An 18,814-nucleotide genomic window follows, 5' to 3' on the forward strand; every position below is an offset into this window, starting at 1 on the left:
CCCTGCATTTATCTGGTTCATGCATTACCTGGCCCCCATCTCCTACTGTTCTTCCTCTGGCTCCCTCGGTTCCTGCCACACTAACCCAGAGCCTCTGCACTTAGCTGGTCCCCCTGCCCGTGTTGCCTCCGTGGATCTTTGCACGGCTCTCACTTCTCTCAGAACTTGTTCAAAATCACAGTCTCAGGCCTGCCTTCCCGGGTCAGCCCACCTAATATAGCCACCCCCCGCCCCCGTCATCACTGCCACCTTCAAATCCCTTACACTTCTTGTTTCTTCTTAGCACTTGTTTAACATTATATTTGCGTGCTCATTGTTTGTGTCTCCCATCAGACAGTATGTTATACATCATTAGGGAAGGAACTTGATTTATTCTCCATTCTATTGCACTGCCTGGAGCACAGGAGCCATTCATCAAATGTTCTTTGAATGAATGATGAATAAATGTTTGTCACAACTGTAATTGTTTTATTGATTTATTCATTTGTTTAGCATATCTCTCTACGCATACGTAAATTCGTGAAGACTGGGACGGTGCCCATCTTGTTCACTACTGTATCCCCTAAGCTTTGAAGAGGGCTGTAACAGTGACACGTGCAAAACGATGTTAAAGAAAGGAAAGGGCGACTAAACTGACTAAAGGAGCTAAGGGAGGCTTCACAGATAAAACGCCATCTACACCGGGGCTGAAAAGACGCAGAAATGAAAAGGACGGAGGAGAATAAGATTTCAAAAAGACAAAATGTCACGAGGTGTTGGGCAGACAAGATGGCTTCCGGCACTCGCCGCCACACTTAATATGGCGACCAGGGAGCGTTCCTGGAGGAAACCACGCGAGAGTTGCATCGCCGCGGCTGTCCGTGAATTAAGCCGGGGGTGTGGAACAGCCAAGATGGAGCCGGCAGCTGGCGGCCCCGGCCCGCTGATCTTGAACAACAAGCAGCCCCAGCCGCCGCCACCTCCGCCGCCGGCTACCGCGCAGCCTCCACCCGGAGCACCACGGGCCGCCGGGGCTCTCCTGCCCGGGGGCAAAGCCCGAGAGTTCAACCGCAACCAGCGCAAAGACTCGGAGGTCAGGGGCTTCGGGGGGTGAGGCTAGCACCGGGCGGCGGCGGCGGCGCGGGGCGCGGGGCCCGGGGCCCGGGGCCGGACCGCCCCCTGGTCCAAGCTAGACTTCCCAGAGGGTTCGGTAGGGCCCGGCAGGGGAGTTGTCATTTTACAACGAAAGGAGCAAGAAGCAAGGCTGGCTTCCCCGGGGCCGGGGACGTGAAGCCGGGGTCCCCGCCCCGAGCCCCGTCGCCCGGGAGAACCTCCGGAGCCGGGGACTGCTCGTTTGCTCCTTTGGGGCCGGAGCTGTGGGCGCGGCCTCGGGGCTCCAGCCTCTGAGGAAGCCGCCCGCCTCCCGGCTCGAGGGTGAAGAGTCAGTGGTCTGCGTGCGCTGCAGGGGGCCGGGCGGCTGCACCCCGACCTCTGATCGCCTCTGGTCCTGTGCGTTCCGCAGCGCAGGGGACGGCGTGTGTGGGCAGGGAGGCGCCTGGCGAGGCTTTGGAAGGCTCTTCGAAGCCGGACCGGAGCCCTTATCACTAACAGTAGTACGCGCCCGGAGACGGCTAGATTAGGAGGGGGGTGCCTTCGCTGTTCACTCTGACCTCAGCCAGGGCAGGTTCGGGCCATGGTTTGACAACGCCTTGTGGCTTGCGAGCCCAGTGCGCCCGATGCGGAACTGTGATCAGAAATATACATTTAAAACCTGCTCAGCATTCCCTCCTCTCTTGCTAATGGGCTGTTCCTCCCGTTCCGGAGACACCGTAGTCTGGAGCTGACTAGTCACCTCACCCCAAGTTAAAGAATTCCTCCCACTGCCTCCCATTGTAAATTCATGAATGAAGACAGGCACGTCGCAGCGTTTTAGGACTTAATCAGCACGATCCCAGAGCACTTATTGTGAGGTCTCCTTCACCTGAGACAGCTAGAGGCTGATCAGCAGTCAGACGCTTGTGAATGAGGGGGAATTCCTCATTGTCCAGGCGTAACTACCAGGTCATACCAAGGAGTGATAATACTGTCTTTAGATCTCTGAAACCAGTTCCTCTCAAGGTTTTGTTTTTTGTTGGCAAGTGCAAACCTCTGGTAAAACATGTCAAAATTTGGCAAGTCCAAAGTAGACGTACTTTGAGCTTCAAGTGAATTATTTGAAAAAGCAGTGAAACTTGCCTTTTAGGAGCCCTTGCTTCGTGGGTTAATGGGACATCAGTGGTGACTACTTAATAATTTTTCAGGTGTAGAGCATTATGAAAGTGGTGGGGGTGAATCCACCTTCATTACGAGAGGAATTATAGTTTAAAAATAGTTTTGTTTTCCTAAGTAGCCATGAATAGCCAAATAAATACTCTTTGATACATTTAAATTTCTCTATCTTTTAATTTCCATATGGACTCAACATGGAGAAGGTCAGTCAGTGAACACATTTAAGCTGAGAGACCTGTCTAAATTCGTTTGAGATGCTCATGCTGCCCTGGGCTCTTTCTTGAGTCATAGCTGAGATCAGTAGGCTGGGAGCCTGAGCAATGCCTGGAGGACAGGGAGGCTGACCCTTGATGAGAGCGCACTGTGCACTGTGTGCTACATAATTTTGAGAAGTCCTTAAAAACCTTCAAGATGCATTTTTATCATCCCTAGTCCATAAATGAAGAAACAAGCTCAGTAACTTGTGGAAGTATGCATTCTGTTGCCTCTGAATAAGGAGAAGAATTCTTCATGTCATTCAGTGTTTGTGGGCATATTATGGCATTTTGTGGGTGGTCTTTGTCTTCCCCAGTAGATTGTAATTAAGCTTGAGGACTCTATTTCTTCACTTCTGTCTTCCCAGAACAAGGCTTCCAAGATGGTGTATTCTCACTGATCACCTATCCCTACCAATAGAAAGATCCTCATTGTCACATTCTCGCCTGTGTGTGGGAGGGAAGCCATTCTGTTTGGCTGGCTGCTGCCTTCTCGGTCTGTCAGTGCTCCCTGAAATTCGAGAGAAAGGCAGGAAGGCTGAGGGTGTCAATACTCATTTTGTCTTGAGCTGTTGCTAGTCCACTAGCCAGAGAGAAGTGAGGCTTCCGGAATCTTAGCACCATGTGGAATGGTCATTCACTGTACAGAATACATAGAAGCTTTGTGTTCATTCATCCAACAAGTATTTTTTTGAGTATAAACGATTCATTCACTCATTCATGCCAGTAGTGTGCTGGGCATCGTGAAATCATTGATGAGAAAAATGCACAAAGTTCCCACTCTCAAGGAACTTGCAGTCTCTTGGGGAGGCAGACGCTAAACAAATACACATGCCAGTATATAGTTGTAAGTTATGATAAGTGCTCTGAAGGAGGAGTGCACAGTGCTCTGAGAGGGCTTGCCAGGGAGAGCTGAGCTAGCCTAGGAGATAAAATATTGCGATAAAACATCAGGCAAGTAGAGGCAGTGGTGTCCTGTGACAGCAGTGTCTCTGGAAGCATATGTGTTTCCTCCTTTGGAAAATTCTCACAGTGATTTTGTGCATCACTCTCTCCTTTTCGGAACAGGGCTATTCCGAGTCGCCAGACCTCGAGTTTGAATATGCTGACACAGATAAGTGGGCTGCAGAGCTCTCGGGTAAAGTGTCGACCTTCATGTTGTTTCAGGGTGTTTTTTTCCTTATTGGTCTTTAATAAGATTGAATGAATGTCATTTTGGAGTTCATTTTTTTCCCTAGTTAGTCCTAATAATGATATGTATCTAACATGTTAATCATTGGATTCAAGCGTGTATCTCCTGTCTTTGGCTTGTCCTTTACTTTTATGAAGCATCCCTGTGTGGTCAGCTCAGTTGGCTGTGGCCCAGTCTCACTGTGGACAGTGATGCTCGTTGGCCATGCACTATCCCCTGACAGTGGTCTCTCTTAGAGCAGTGGGTCATGAGGAATGCCAGCAAATGTGCCTGCCTCTGTGCACATCTGTCGCTACACTACTGCTCACGTGTAATGTGAGATTAGCCTGAGCTGCTTCTCAAGCCTCCCTAATACAGGTCCTATTCAGGAGGTAGCAGCCACTTGAGAGAGATATGTTCATGGTTGCAGTCTGCCTCTGGTGTGGCATGGTGCGATCGATGTGCATTGGACTGGAAATGCCCAGATTTATGCTTAACTGGCATTCTGGTTATCAGCTGCAAGAGAAGTCAGCATTCTTTCCATTGTGCACGTCAGGGCACTAAGACCCCTTTCATAATTAGATAGCATGGTCCAGGAGTCACTGTATCTCAGGGACAGGGTTGGGCCTAGAAGCAAATGCCTTACCTTCTCTGCTACATGTGAGACCTGGAGCTCACATGTGGCATGTGGACGTGGAGCTGATGAGACTTTGTTCTTGACAGAGCTTTACAGCTACACAGAAGGGCCAGAATTCCTGATGAATCGAAAATGCTTTGAGGAGGACTTCCGGATCCATGGTGAGATGATTCCCCTCACTTCTTGGTTCCATTCACCCTGCATCATGAGAGCTGTAGTGTTTCTCTTTGTCGTCTGAATGACCTAAGTTGTCTGGAGTGGCCTAAGAAGCCTGCTGAACTGTGTTTGTTTAAGGCCACATGTGACATTTAGGGTGGGCTTGTAGGTACTCTGGTGGTAGGTTTTCAGAATGTGAGTATTAGGGGAAAAAAAACTTTATGTGATTAAAATTGCACCAAAAATAGCAGTGTTTCAGTCTGGAATTCAGTTTCTTAGAGCAGCAGTGTGACTTTATCCCTTATGTAGAGAGTAACTTATCTTTCTGAGTTTTCTGGTCCTGTGGGAGTCCTGAGTTTGGTGGGTTAACATGCTGTCCATTCCATTGTGAGGATATTTCTGGGCCCAAGTGTAACTGGTCTCTTGCCCTGCAGTGACAGACAAGAAGTGGACTGAGCTGGACACCAACCAGCACCGTACCCATGCCATGAGGCTCCTAGATGGCTTAGAAGTCACTGCCAGGGAGAAGAGACTCAAGGTGGCTCGAGCAATTCTCTACGTTGCCCAAGGTACTGGGTGGTCCCCCGGGGACTTCTGGCACCTCTTTCAGTGTTGTTGCCAGTCAGGTACAGGGAGGGGCTCAGTGAGCTGTGCCCTATGTTTGCAGGCACCTTTGGGGAGTGTAGCTCAGAGGCAGAGGTGCAGTCCTGGATGCGCTACAACATCTTTCTGCTCCTGGAGGTGGGCACGTTCAATGCTTTGGTGGAACTTCTGAACATGGAAATAGAGTGAGTTCTTCTCGGGCTTGAGTGGGGAAGGGGTGGCAGGGAGTAGGGGGACAGAACTTGTGGAACTAACTAGTTTTGAAAGGGTTGAATGGGTCACATGGGGCTAAGGGTCTGGTCCCAGGCTCTGTTCTAACCAGCCAAGTTGAGTCACAGGGGAGTTGGTCACCCAAATTGTGAAGACTAATGAGGGGTCTCTGCAGTTCACTACCACCAGAGATCTCACCGGACGGTGCCAGTCCTGCCCAGGCACACAGTGCCCCTCAAAAGGAGGCCTCTCATTTTTAACTCTCTTTTGAACCTGCAGACTGCACGGTGTTTGCACTGTACTTTTCCCCTCAGCAGGAGGCCAGGCCAAGTGTCAAGTCTGACACTTGGGCTCAACCAAAGGATCCTCTAGCCTGTGTCACCACTAGTCCTTTGTTCAGTGGACAGGTCAGCTGCTGCTCATCCAGAGATAACACCATCAATAATAATAGCTAACAGCACTCATTGAGTGCTTATATGTCCTAGGCATTGTTCTAAGGACATTACATGTACTAATTCTTGGTAAGGACATAGCTACTATTACCATCCCCATTTTGTAGATAGGGAACTTAAGGCACAGAAAAGTTAAGTACCTTACCCAGGGGCACCTAGCTAGTAAATGTTACAGGCAGGATTCAAACCTTGGCAGTCTGGTCTGGGGCCTGAGTTCTTACCCACTGGGTCCTGTGGCTTCTTGTGTAGTCTAAGCACGTATCGTAGTGTTGTATTCCCCCATTGGGCAGCATTTCTCAGGGGAACCAGTTATCCTCCTTCCTGGGGGCAGGCCCTGACTCTCAAAATCTCTCCTGCAGCAACAGTGCCGCCTGCAGCAGTGCGGTGAGGAAGCCGGCCATCTCCCTGGCTGACAGCACAGACCTGAGGTGAGGCCGGTGGCAGGCTGGCTCTCCCTGAGCTTCAGCCAAGGCATGAGACCAGAGCGGGGCATGGGAGGGCGTCTGGGTTTCCTCACTGTGTGTGCTCCTTCTGCACACACTAGTCTGCAGGTGTGATGGGCTCAGCGTGTGATTAGTGGACTCTGCTCAGGGCTCTCCCTAGGTGGGGCTCTGGATTGAGACTCCTGAAGGAGATCCAGACTGAAGCCACTTATAGAGCCATAGTGAAGTGTGGCCTCCTGCCGACACTGCTGCTGAGAACTTGCTGGCGTGGGGTTTTGTATCTGGATGAAACACACGATGTGGCTCCCTGGGCTCCACCTTCTCATGCATAGCTTGACCCCCATCTACGTAGGGTTAGTCCTGGCAACTTCACGATGTCTCCTGGCTGTGCAGGACGTAATAGCAACTGCTAAACAGCAGGATCACCTTCCCATTTTTGTGAGGATTAGAGCCTGTCTTTTTGTGAATTTGGAATCTTTCAGACTGGGTGGTGGTTCTCCATTGTAGTTAGGGTCCCTGGGCATCACCCTGCTCGCTCCTGGTTTCCACTCCATCATAGTAAACACTTCCTTGTTCTCACTTTGATCCTGCTCTGCTTTGTCTGATCCAGCACCCACTTCCACAGCTCCCACCACTGTGTTTTTTCATTCCGGGAAGCTTAGAGCAGTAAATGCTTTTGGCCAGTCTCATTTGTGTTAATCCATTCAGCAACCATTTGTTAAGCACCTGCTTTGAGTAAGCACCTTGCTCGATACTGGAGATACGAAACAGAGTAAGATCTGGTCCCAACCTTAGCAACATGGGGTAGAGAAGGAAGCAGCCTGAGGTGCTCTGTGGCTCTCGCAGTTTTCTCTACGTTACAGTCCTCCCTCACCAGCCAGCCTTTGTGGCTTTTCTCATGTTAGCTGGGATGTGAGGAAGCCAGGGCACTCCCTTGATCCCCCATCCCGCTCCATTGTGAGCTGGCTCTTGTCCCCAGGGTCCTGCTCAACATCATGTACCTGATTGTGGAGACTGTTCACCAGGAGTGTGAGGGTGATAAGGCTGAGTGGAGGACGATGCGGCAGACCTTCAGGGCCGAGCTGGGTAGGACCCTGGGGATCCTGGCTTGAGGCCCTGCCTGAGAGCTGAAGCTGGTGGGCTTTGGGAGGGTCCTGTTCCTGCCTGTGATCCTGATACCTTTGAGTCACCTCCAGGTTCCCCACTGTACAACAGTGAGCCATTTGCCATCATGCTGTTTGGGATGGTGACCAAATTTTGCAGTGGCCATGCACCCCACTTCCCCATGAAGAAAGTTCTCTTGCTGCTCTGGAAGACTGTCTTGGTGAGCACCTCCGTGAAGGGTACTCAGGTGCTAGGGATGGGGCAGGAGGGAGACTTTTCGCTATGTATCTTTTTGAATATTGAATTATAAGAAATATATAACAGCTTTGGTAAAAAAAAAAAAAAAATTCTAAAAGAAGCTTCCTGAAGGGAGATGACAAACAAGTACCACTTTTGGGTCACTGCAGCCAAAGAGGACTTGGCCTTTGAGAATAGATTATTGGCTCCATGATTCCTAGAGGCTGATTTCTGTAGTCATAGGACACTGCTCCTGAACCTGGAGTTTGTAAAGTGATTTGAGGCAAAATTAGAGCTGGTATAATTGGCGCCCCTCAGTCAGATGTCACTTGAAAGAAGCATGAATGAGCCCTGAGCCTGCCTTCTCCTCAGGGAACGGTGTGAAACCTGACTCCGTTTCTAGGTAGGGAAAGAATGGGTGCCAGGGCAGTGGGCTGGCCGGCACTTGGCTCGGGGGTTATTGTTAGCAGCCAGGCCCAGGGCAGGCCAGGCCCCCTTCCCACCAGGAGGAGTGACCCAGGATGGAAGTGGAGCTGGAGCGGGGACTGCTGGTCTCCTTGGGGCACACCTTCCTTCCTTCAGAGTGGGCCAGCTCCGCAGATCCAGGACTCCTGAGTTCAGGGCCTCTTCAGGGTGGCCTGCACGTTTTATCTTCTCCGACAGCCTTTTGCTTCCCCACGAAGCCTCACTGAGGCCAGAGGAAAGCTGAATTGCCCAGAAACAGTGAAACTAAGTGGCCTAAAATTGCTGAAGGCTCCTGGGATTTTGTTTCTAGGGGGATGTTTAGATGAAAGTTGCTTTTTTTCCCTTAATTTGCACATCCAACAATATATTCCCAATTTGACTCTGAAAGACTGGCATGTACGGCTTTTGACGCAGAAGAGTTTCACTAACTTTTCTAGGAACTTGAAGGGTTGGGCTCTTCAGTCCCTTTGTTTTTTTGACTTGAAGAGCATGTCATACATACAGAGCTAAATGTTTCTGCACCACCTCAGGAAGCCTGCATTTCTCCTCTTCCCGTCTCTGTTTTCTCTCCCTTGCTGATGTCACTGAATTCTCCTGTGGGTGGATTTAGTCCCTTGTTCGGAGGTTGTGTGGGTCTCTCTAAAGATGTGGGTCATGGTGTCATGGGTGCTTTTGAGCCTGACACAGTGATCAGAGGCCCGCTTGTGCACCTGCTGACCCTGGCTCCACACCCTGCCTGTGATGCAGTGCACGCTGGGTGGCTTTGAGGAGCTGCAGAGCATGAAGGCTGAGAAGCGCACCATCCTGGGCCTCCCCCCGCTGCCTGAGGATAGCATCAAAGTGATCCGCAACATGAGGGCCGCCTCCCCCCCAGCGTCTGCCTCAGACCTGATTGAGCAGCAGCAGAAACGGGGCCGTCGGGAGCACAAGGTGAGGGCCACACAGGTCCCTGCAACTCCTGAGGGTTCTCGAGGTGCACACACATGGCATCACGGTCCCTGGACAAGCAGAGCTCTGGGAAATTGCCTCTGATCAGCTAGTCAGGATGAAGGCTTCCAGGGCAGGGACACTGTATCCCCAGCCCAGAGCCCAGTTTATAGTGGGTATTCAGGGTGTGGCACCTTTGAGGGACTGGAGCAAGAAATGATTTGTCGTTTGGGCCCGTCTTTGACTTTCTCTCTGGTTTTTCCACTGCCTTGGCTCTCTTCCTACCACCTTTCTGTGTTATTGCCTCTCTAGCCTCCTCGCCCTTTTCTGGTTCATCAGTTGGCTCTTGTCGTCTAATCTCCCTTCCCTCTGTTTTCAGGCTCTGATAAAGCAGGACAACTTGGACGCCTTCAACGAGCGGGATCCCTACAAGGCTGATGACTCTCGAGAAGAGGAAGAGGAGAATGATGACGACAATAGTCTGGAGGGGGAGACGTTCCCCCTTGAGCGTGATGAGGTGATGCCTCCCCCACTACAGCATCCCCAGACCGACAGGCTTACCTGCCCAAAGGGGCTCCCGTGGGCTCCCAAGGTCAGGTGAGTCTCAGACCTCCGAGCACTTTTGGCTCCTGAAACCAGAGCCCTCATGCCCCCAGGCCTGGCACCAAGCCTGAGTCACCACATGAGGTCCCTCTGCAGGGCCAGGCTGATTTTGTCTCTGGGGTGAGGCCCTCTTAAAGTGCCCTGTGCTGGCCCGGGGAGTCTCAGGGGGCTTACTTTGCACAAAGAAGCCCTTGTATGGCTCTTGATCAGTAACTTGGGTTAGCTCTTGGTTAGACATGAGGCTAGTGAAGGGGGATAGGAAAAAATAAAAACAAGGACATTTAAGTAACTCCATCTCCACCTACCCTGGGCTTGTAATGGTTTTTAACAGAAAAATTATAGATTAAGGAATGATTTTTTTAGAACCACAATTAAGATGTTGGAGGTATATTTGTGTGACTCAATGAATGGAAAGGTACCTGGATATAAACGAATGGTATCTGTTTGAAAAGGCACCAACTTAAGAAATAGGTGAACATGTGAAAGGGTATAGAAGTCACTTTCTTGATCCAGGTAAAGCCTCAGTTTTCAGTCATCTGTTATGGGAACACAAAACACTGTTTTGAGACAGGAAAATGTGACTCATGAAAGTCAGTTGCTTATAGCTCTAATTGTAAAAATTTTAAATATTTGAGAAATTCTGTTGACAAACTTGTTGTTAATGTCTAAATAAAGTATGCTTTTAAGTTGGATGTATCACCTTAATTTTAGGAGTAAACTAGTTGCACATAATGTATTTTCAGGTTATTTATCCAACAACATTATGAAGGACATTAGTCTAAACATTTCGGGGTTTTTTTCCTTCAAAAAGAGAGAGAGTTGTGGAAGACTTTCTTCTGGCTTCACAATTTCTGGACGTTCTATGTTTTATTAACCATGACACATTGAAATAACGTTTAATGAAAACCTTGCTCTCTTTCTTTGGCAGGGAGAAGGACATTGAGATGTTCCTCGAGTCCAGCCGCAGCAAGTTCATAGGTTACACTCTAGGCAGGTGAGTGTGATCCGAGTGCCTTCTGGAGAAAGGTAGCGGGAAGTTCACTCTCCTAGCCTTTGGTGTTTGGGGCCCCAGGTGAATTGATGTCTAGGCTTGACACAGGGCCTTCTTTATTCACCAGTGACACGAACACAGTGGTGGGGCTGCCCAGGCCAATCCACGAAAGCATCAAGACTCTGAAACAGGTAGGTGGCTTTGGGTGAGCTTTTGGCCTAGTTTGGTCCCAAGTGAGTAAAGTGAGACCAGCCCGTTGGGAGAAGCCTTTGTAGACTATTGTCTGCCTGAAGGAACCTGAGGTAGAGGATGGGTGGACTGTGGCAATACACCTTAAATCAGTTCTTTATAAGTTTTACTTGTTTTAGCTGAACTTTTGTTGGGGACTTACTGGGGGTTCATTAAAGATTATATTACCTGACAGTTATTGGTATTTTAAGGGGCCCAATAAATGGGCCCTCCCTTTTCTTTGCCCAAGTTCTAAGGCAAGTGAGTTAGAGGGGTAGGCAGATGGAGATTGAAATGCCAGCTTTATTGCTGATAGGGTGATTGGAGAATGAGGCATAAGAACATAGCAACAATGGGTGTCCTGATACCTTGCTTCCAGAATTAGGCAGACTCACCTACCCAGCCCCAGGCAGTGCTGGAACCCCACTAAGCCTGGTTGAGGAGCAGAAGAGAGCACAGACTTTTCTTTTTTCTAAAGAGAAAAAGAGAGAGAGGTTGGGTTAAGAGCACCCTGTTCCTCTTCTCGTCACCAGTCAGTGAGGGGAGGAGTGAGTGTGGGAACAGGCAGGGAGAGACCAGGAGTGTTTTGCACATGCATGTCACTCCACATGGGAGAAAAGATCCAGAGTGGGGGAGAGGGGTCTCCCCCAATAACAAATCTGAAATGTAAATGTTGATATGTTTTTGAAATATATTCTGAAATATATTTCTGAAATTTGTAGCACTAAGTGGGCCCTGTGCAGCCAGTACTTGATTCTGAGCACTTGAGTATGCCATTCTGCTTTTAATAGTTTTTCCCCTGTTACTATAGCTATCTAAAAGCCTCTTTCTTTCCTTTAATTTGCTTGATTCTAATCTATTCTGTGCTTTTACACTGGTTTTAAGAGGTAGGTAGGTAGAAAAATGTTTTGGGTTTGGCATTTTAGTTAAGGGTCTTTGTGGTGACTGAGCCCTTTTTGAGAAGATTGTGTTTGAAGAAAATTGCATGGAGTCTTTGCCAGGGTGTGGGAAGCTTGGCCAGAGAATGAGAGAGGTTTTGCCCAGCGCCTTCTTTCCCTTCTCTCTCTGCAGCACAAGTACACGTCGATTGCAGAAGTGCAGGCGCAGATGGAGGAGGAGTACCTTCGCTCTCCTCTCTCAGGGGTGAGTCGGAGGCCTCCTTCAGCCACAGGATCCCAGCTGTCCCCATGCACTGTGCTGGGCCTAGAGACAAAGCTGCCCCACGCCCTGTCCTGAAAAAGCTCCCGGTCTACCTCCCATTGCGGGGCTGGCACCTGTCTAGTGCAGGGATTAAGAGCACAGATTCTGAGCCAGTCACCTGCCTTCGAATCCTGGCTTCACCACTTAGAGGGCAGTACTTAGGCAGGTTACTAGATCTCTCTGTGCTTTGGTTTCCTCACCTGTAAAATGGGAATAGTAATAGTACTTTCTTCATAGAGTTATAGGAAGGATTTACCGAATTCTCACAAGTAAAGTGTCTGGCACGTTGTGTTTTTCAAGGTTTGCTGTCATTATCACCATCATTATTTATATCAATCTTTACAGATTCTCCTCCAGCCAGCTAGCAGACTGGCTCGGAGACTGTAGTCTGAGCTGGGGTTTTGTATTTGTATGCATTGTGTTAAAAGGGAGAAGAAGACGTGGAGCAAGTCCCCGCAGAAACCCTCTACCAAGGCTTGCTCCCCAGCCTGCCTCAGTACATGGTGAGTCCTTCTCCTCAAGAGTGCTCTGTGTTGGGGACCCCTCCGGTGGCCATCAGTAGGTACCTGCAGTGGGCTTGCCCTCCCCACTACACTGGCCTTGAGAGCATTCCCTGCCAGTTTCCTTCAACCCCTCCTCCTGCCCCCTGAGCACCTCTTGAAGGACCACATCTCAGGGTTTAGGTCTGGTCCTGGGCTGTCTAAATGGTCTGCTCCCCCCAGATCGCGCTGCTGAAGATCCTGCTGGCTGCAGCTCCCACCTCAAAAGCCAAAACAGACTCAATCAACATCCTAGCCGATGTCTTGCCTGAGGAGATGCCGTGAGTATCCTTCCTTGAATGGAGCAGGTCAGGGCAGCGGGGTAGTGGGGGAGGGGGAAGTGATTTCCTTTCCATCCCACTGTTTGCTTGACTCATTTAGTTTTTTCTGGCCTAACTTGTCTTCAGGGTAAGTTTAGGGTATTCCTGCTCAGAAGAGAGAAAATGTACCGGATTAAAATGTTGAGTTTCACTGGCTAGAGGGATGGCTTAGTCTAGTTGGCCAGGGTTCGAGTGTAGACTCCACCACTGACTGAATGCCTCAGTGAATTGGGGAAACTCATTTCTTCCTCTGTAAAATGAATTGGGCCATGTTCAACATTTCCCAAAACCCCCCCCTGGAAAGCTGTGTGATTGGGACATGCAGGACGTGTAGGTTTAGCTTCTGGACAGTTTGCCAGCCCGTAGCTGAGCTTGAGCTGGGTGTGGATCCTTTCCTGTTCTCCAGTGAACTGGCATGCAGAGTATTTGTGATAGTGAACTCCTTAGGGGTTCTTCTTCCCTGAGGCATTGACCTTATCTCTTTGATGTGAGAGTACAAACTGAGATTGTGTTCTCCTTTGAGAAGACCTTGGGCCTTCACCTGATCTCTTGCCTGCCTGCCAGTTCTACTCAGCTCTGAGCTCAACTCCCTGGTGGCTGGGCCCCTTGAGTCTAGTGGTGATAGCTAGGTGAGGGAAGAGGCAGGGAGTGGCTGATACCAAAGGGAGTGAGTGTCACTATGGCCCTTCGGAAAAGGGTTCCAGAGTCAAATATTATAATTCCCGTTATAAAGATTTACACTGAGAAGTTCTGAATCAAGAAACTAATTTAACTTAGTGCTTTGTAAATTTGTCTGACTCTAAAACCCTTTTTTCCCCATAACATGAAACATCTCAATGTACTGATATTGTACAGAACAGACTTTGAAGAATACACGTTCTTGTGGTGGCAGAAGCTTAGGGGAGATCTTGAAAAGGAGAAGTTCATTTTTGGAGGAAAAGCAGGGAAATATGCTAAGAATGTGTTTGGGGCCTCACGAGGAAGAAACAAATTGTGCTCAGCTAGACTGCTTGGGAAGTGGGTGGGGGAGCCGTGTGCCTGACCTCTGAGATGTCCAGGGGATGGGTGGTGAGGTGGGAGCCTTTGCTCAGGGAAGGCTCAGGAGTCCCCTCTCTCCTGGGAGCACCTACAAAGGGGCTGCTGCGCATGCTGGCAGCTCACCCGGGTAATTGTGTTTCCAGCACCACGGTTTTGCAGAGCATGAAGCTGGGGGTGGATGTGAACCGCCACAAAGAGGTCATTGTAAAGGCCATTTCTGCTGTCCTACTGCTGCTGCTCAAGCACTTTAAGTTGAACCACGTCTACCAGGTACCTGCAGGGCCTCCTTTCCTGTCTACTGGGCGGGGGCCTCAGGCTGTGCTCCTCCTCCAGCCCCGAAGAACAGAGGCCTTGCCCTTCAAACCCCCTTGAGCTCTGCATGAATGTTCTGATACATAGGGCTCCAACCAAGGCCTTTTATCACTGGAGGAAAAAGGGTGAGGTTCCAAGGGGCACGCTTATTCTTTTCTGTTGGTTTCAGTTTGAATACATGGCCCAGCACCTGGTGTTTGCCAACTGCATCCCTTTGATCTTAAAGTTCTTCAATCAAAACATCATGTCCTACATCACTGCCAAGAACAGGTGATAAGGACCAGGGACCAGGAAGGGGTGGGTGTGGCCAGATGGCTGGATTCCCAGCTGCCTCTCCCACTGAACCCATTCAGCACCTACAGAGCCAGCACTCTGCCAGGCATCAGGACACAAAGATGAATGGGACATGGTCCCTGTCTGTGGAGAAAGCCAGTGTGTCAAATCTGAGTCCAGCTAGACTAGGGACAGGTGACTCAGCCTGTGCCTAGGTGGGAGGGTTCTCATCCCAGTACTGCCCTTACTGTCCTTCTGCCCTTTTTTTTTTTTTGAGGAGACCAGCTGGGCCGCCTGCTGTAAGGACCTGGGCTTTGTGCACTGTAGTGCCCTTTCTGCTGACTCTTACCTCCCCTTCCCCTTGCCTGGTGCCAGCTCTATGTACTTGACAGTGCCCGCTCATCAGTGTGATACACCATAGGGTGAGCTGTCAGCCAGACACTCTCTCCAGCAGGGGCTTGGCATAAATTAATTGCCTTGGGAAATCTCCTCCAGCCCTAGCTTCATAGTTGTGGAGAAAGCAGGGTGTCCACCCCTTAGGAGATTACAAGCTGATCTCCGGCCACAGAGGGACCTTACAAGTTCTCTTATAGCAAGTATTTCCTCCTCTTGCAGCTGGGGAAACCAGGGTGGTGCAGACAAGGTAGATTCTTGCTTCTGCTCCAACAAGTGAGGGAGGAGAGCCAGGAGCCAGCCCTGTCATGGCTGCTTTGCAGACCCCAGCCTTTGCTCATGGTGGGCCTCTGGGTTCTCTTGCCTCTGCAGCATTTCTGTCCTGGATTACCCTCACTGCGTGGTGCATGAGCTGCCGGAGTTGACGGCCGAGAGTCTGGTGAGTGGCTAGGCTCTCCCCAGCTGACCCTTGGGCGTGAGGGTCGGTGGTGGGAGCCTGCCCAGGGATAGAGGTGTCTTCAAAGATGAGGTCACTGCTGAACGCCTGTTTAAAGCACTTTAATTGCATAGAAGGACCAGGGGGAGGGACCTTGCAGAGCAGAAAGATTTCGATATAGGCATTAGTTTGTCAGGAGTGTGGTCTTCGGGGGCTGTGGACCCAGAGCTCACCTGGTCGAGTTGACACAGGCCCCAATATCATGTTCCATGTTTCCTGCAGGAATATTCTAGGGACCTGCCCCGCCCCCTGCCAATTTCTGGGATGGAGTCCCCCTAGAAGTGGGCTGCTGTGAGAGGAGAGGGTTCCTGGTACAGGCATGGAGACCGGCTGTTCTGAGATCATATATGTGAGGGCCTTGGGAACTGCTGAGCACCCTGCAGCTGTGAGGGTGTGATTGTTCCTGGGTTTTCCCTGCAGGAAGCAGGTGACAATAACCAGTTTTGCTGGAGGAACCTCTTCTCTTGTATCAATCTGCTTCGGATTTTGAACAAGCTGACAAAATGGAAGCATTCAAGGACGATGGTGAGTTGGCTTAGGCAGCAGGCATGAAACTTGGAGCTCAAAGCAGAGGGCCACGCCTCGGGGAACAGGGAGTCCCCACGGTGGTCTTGCTGCTGCAGCTACATCCTCCTCCCCCAGCTTTCCTGTAGCCACATCCTTGCATTTTAAGGACTGATTCCTGGTTCCTTGAGTTGGACTGGAAGCTAGAAGAGGCTCAGTCGTGCACTGAGATAAACCCACACTTAGTGAAGGGATTTTCCTCTATCCTCTGAATCTCTGGTGGTAACATAACCATGGTTCTAGGAGTCTCCCTTCACTCTGGGTCTGGGGATGCCTTTGGGGTGGGGAGGCCCATGAATCCTCTGAAATTGTATGCACATGCACATAGGAATATTTCTGGTCGAGGAATTCTTAGCTTGCTTCAGATTCCAAAATGACACATAATTAGGGTGATGAACCATTCTGGTTTGTCTGGGACTGTCCTGGTTTTAGCATTGGAAGTTCCGTGTCCCAGGAAACCCCTCATTCTGGGAACAGTGGGACACTTGGTCACTTTGCCCATAACCCCAGAAGGGGTCGGCAGCAGGGTAGCGGTGCAGGCCTTTATTTCTTCCTTTGCTTGGGCCTCTGCCATGCCCCTTCCCAGATGCTGGTGGTGTTCAAGTCAGCCCCCATCCTGAAGCGCGCCCTGAAGGTGAAACAGGCCATGATGCAGCTCTACGTGCTGAAGCTGCTTAAGGTGCAGACCAAGTATCTGGGGCGGCAGTGGCGGAAGAGCAACATGAAGACAATGTCTGCCATCTACCAGAAGGTGCGGCATCGGCTGAATGACGACTGGGCCTATGGCAATGGTGAGGCTCTGGCATGAAGCGGGGTGTGGGTGGGGATGTAGCGGGAGAGGTGACGTCTTTCCCCCTCTGCCCTAAGCTCCCCTCTGAGGAATGCAGAAGAGCCCAGCTCCTGCTTTTGTGGCATCAGGGTGGGAGCTCTAGGAAGGACTTTGAGAAGCTGCCCAGGCCTGGCGTCCGTGGTTATCCCCTAGTTGTTTCTGTCCCTCTCCTCTAAGTCATTCCTTTTCTGGGAAAGAAGACTCTGGCCCCATCTTGTCTTCCAGCTGTAACTGCCTTAGTTCTGGCCACCGAAATTCTCACAGCTCCTGATGGCTTCCCTGCCTCCAGTTTCTTTCCCTCCATCAATGCCTCAAATTTTGCCCCAGTGATCTTTTCAAAATGCAAATCTGATGGTGTTACCTCCCTGAGTAAAATCCTTCATTAGCTTCCAGTTTCCCTTAGAATTAGAGCTAGACTCTCAAGCAAGGTGTGTGAGGCCTACCATCCTCCCTCCTTCTTCCCCTCTGTAATCTGACCCAGCTCCTCTTCAGCCCAGCCTCTGTCACACCCAGGGCCCTGGGCACACAGAGCACTCAGTCAGTGCACATTAGCCATGTTGTCCCCCACTTTTGTTCCTTCTCCCGGCAGGGTGCCTCCTATACCCTCTCACTGTCCTGTATCTCCACAGGTCTTCTCCTCTGGGCAGCCGCCTCAGCCTCCTAGGCACAGTGGGCTCTTCTTCCCTGTTTCCTCTCAGCATGCTGCCCACGGTTACAGTTCCTGGCCTCTGGCATGATGGCCAGGTGACTGCATCTGCATTCCCAGGGCCCTGTGAATTTGTGCAGACCCAAGGTGGCACACAGTATCTGGTCAGGGAATTGAGAGAATAAGCTGATGAGGGGATCTGCATGTTCCTGCCTCCGACCCCAGAGAGCCAGGCAGAGCATAACTTTCAGAGAAGTGTACCTGTGGCTCTCCCTCACTGGGTCCACATACACTGCAATGTAAGCCTCCTTCTCTGTAGATGTGGCTTTTCTCCTTTGACCTGACTTTCCTTTCCATCTAGGCAAGAAGTGCCTGAGGATGGGGCTTGGAGGCTTCCTGCTCCCGGTTGACAGTCAGCATTCCTAGTCCAGCTGGCCTGTCCCCGAGCTGCAGTGAACCCAGAGGAGCTGCCACAAGGGCTTGGCTTCTAACCATGTCTTCCTGCCTTGTCCCAGATCTTGATGCCCGGCCTTGGGACTTCCAGGCAGAAGAGTGTGCCCTCCGTGCCAACATTGAACGCTTCAATGCCCGGCGCTATGACCGGGCCCACAGCAACCCCGACTTCCTACCGGTGGACAACTGCCTGCAGAGTGTCCTGGGCCAGCGGGTAGACCTCCCTGAGGACTTCCAGATGAACTACGACCTCTGGTTAGAAAGAGAGGTCTTCTCCAAGCCCATTTCCTGGGAAGAGCTGCTGCAGTGAGGCTCCTGGGCAGAGAACTGAAAAGGGAGGAAGGGGTGATCGCTCCAGGTATCCAAGGACAGTTCTGGCTCATTGCTGCAGTGCTCCCGTCCTCCTCCAGGTGGCAGCACAGCCCCACTGTGCCCTTCCTAGCCAGCGCTGGGCTTGTGGGCGAGTCCAGGTTTGGTCTCGTTGATTCCCAGTATCCTGCTTGGGAGTGGTCATCTCTCTGCTTGGGATCCTCTCTTCCTTCACTTTTCCTCACCCTCCTCTCTTGGACATGATTGGTTGTAGCTCATTTCTCATTCAGCTCAAGGCTCGGAAAAGCTGGGATGGGCTGGGAACCTATTGCATGTGAATTTCAGGGGTCATGCTGACTCCTCCTGAGACCCGCAGATCCTTGCGTGTCAGCTCGCCAAGGAGGGCTTAGGATTAGAGCCAAGGCCAGAAGGTCGGCATCTTGGTTTTGCTTTGGGGGATTTCCGATGTCATTCCAGCCTTCTGCTAAGTTTCATACAGAAGCCGTTGCAGAGGCCCCTGCAGCTGCCTCAGCACTTGGTTGTGGACAGGGTTGGGGTAGGAAGAGAAGCTTCCCTTAGCCAGAGGTGCCATTTTTCCTCTTGGTTTGCAAGGGTCTGTAAATATCTATATATAAATCTGTGTATCATCGTGTGTCATTTTGGGGTTTTTAATGTGTTTGTGTATTCAGTTTACATTAAAAGGAAGCAAAAACA

General features: G+C 50.6%; 1 protein-coding gene across 1 annotated transcript; it reads left to right on the top strand.

The window, feature by feature from the left end:
- The first annotated feature begins 892 nt into the window (after positions 1-892).
- On the top strand, positions 893-18,814 carry STRIP1 (striatin interacting protein 1). The gene is made up of 21 exons (XM_046645392.1): positions 893-1,072; positions 3,570-3,639; positions 4,396-4,470; positions 4,900-5,034; positions 5,133-5,253; positions 6,090-6,158; positions 7,153-7,259; positions 7,370-7,497; positions 8,727-8,909; positions 9,286-9,503; positions 10,438-10,503; positions 10,628-10,691; positions 11,800-11,871; positions 12,357-12,431; positions 12,651-12,748; positions 13,969-14,095; positions 14,307-14,407; positions 15,176-15,242; positions 15,720-15,824; positions 16,450-16,654; positions 17,854-18,814. The coding sequence occupies exons 1-21, from the start codon at positions 893-895 to the stop codon at positions 18,099-18,101; spliced, it is 2,514 nt and encodes an 837-aa protein (XP_046501348.1). The 3' UTR covers positions 18,102-18,814.

The sequence above is a fragment of the Equus quagga genome, chromosome 18 (assembly GCF_021613505.1).
Source record: "Equus quagga isolate Etosha38 chromosome 18, UCLA_HA_Equagga_1.0, whole genome shotgun sequence".
NCBI lineage: Eukaryota > Metazoa > Chordata > Mammalia > Perissodactyla > Equidae > Equus > Equus quagga.

Excerpts from the sequence above, each read along its gene's own strand:
- STRIP1 (XM_046645392.1), top strand. The coding sequence starts at position 893 with ATGGAGCCGGCAGCTGGCGGCCCCGGCCCGCTGATCTTGAACAACAAG. Across the intron at positions 4,471-4,899 it reads GGAGGACTTCCGGATCCATG|TGACAGACAAGAAGTGGACT; the intron begins GTGAGATGATTC and ends CTTGCCCTGCAG. Across the intron at positions 9,504-10,437 it reads CCGTGGGCTCCCAAGGTCAG|GGAGAAGGACATTGAGATGT; the intron begins GTGAGTCTCAGA and ends TTTCTTTGGCAG.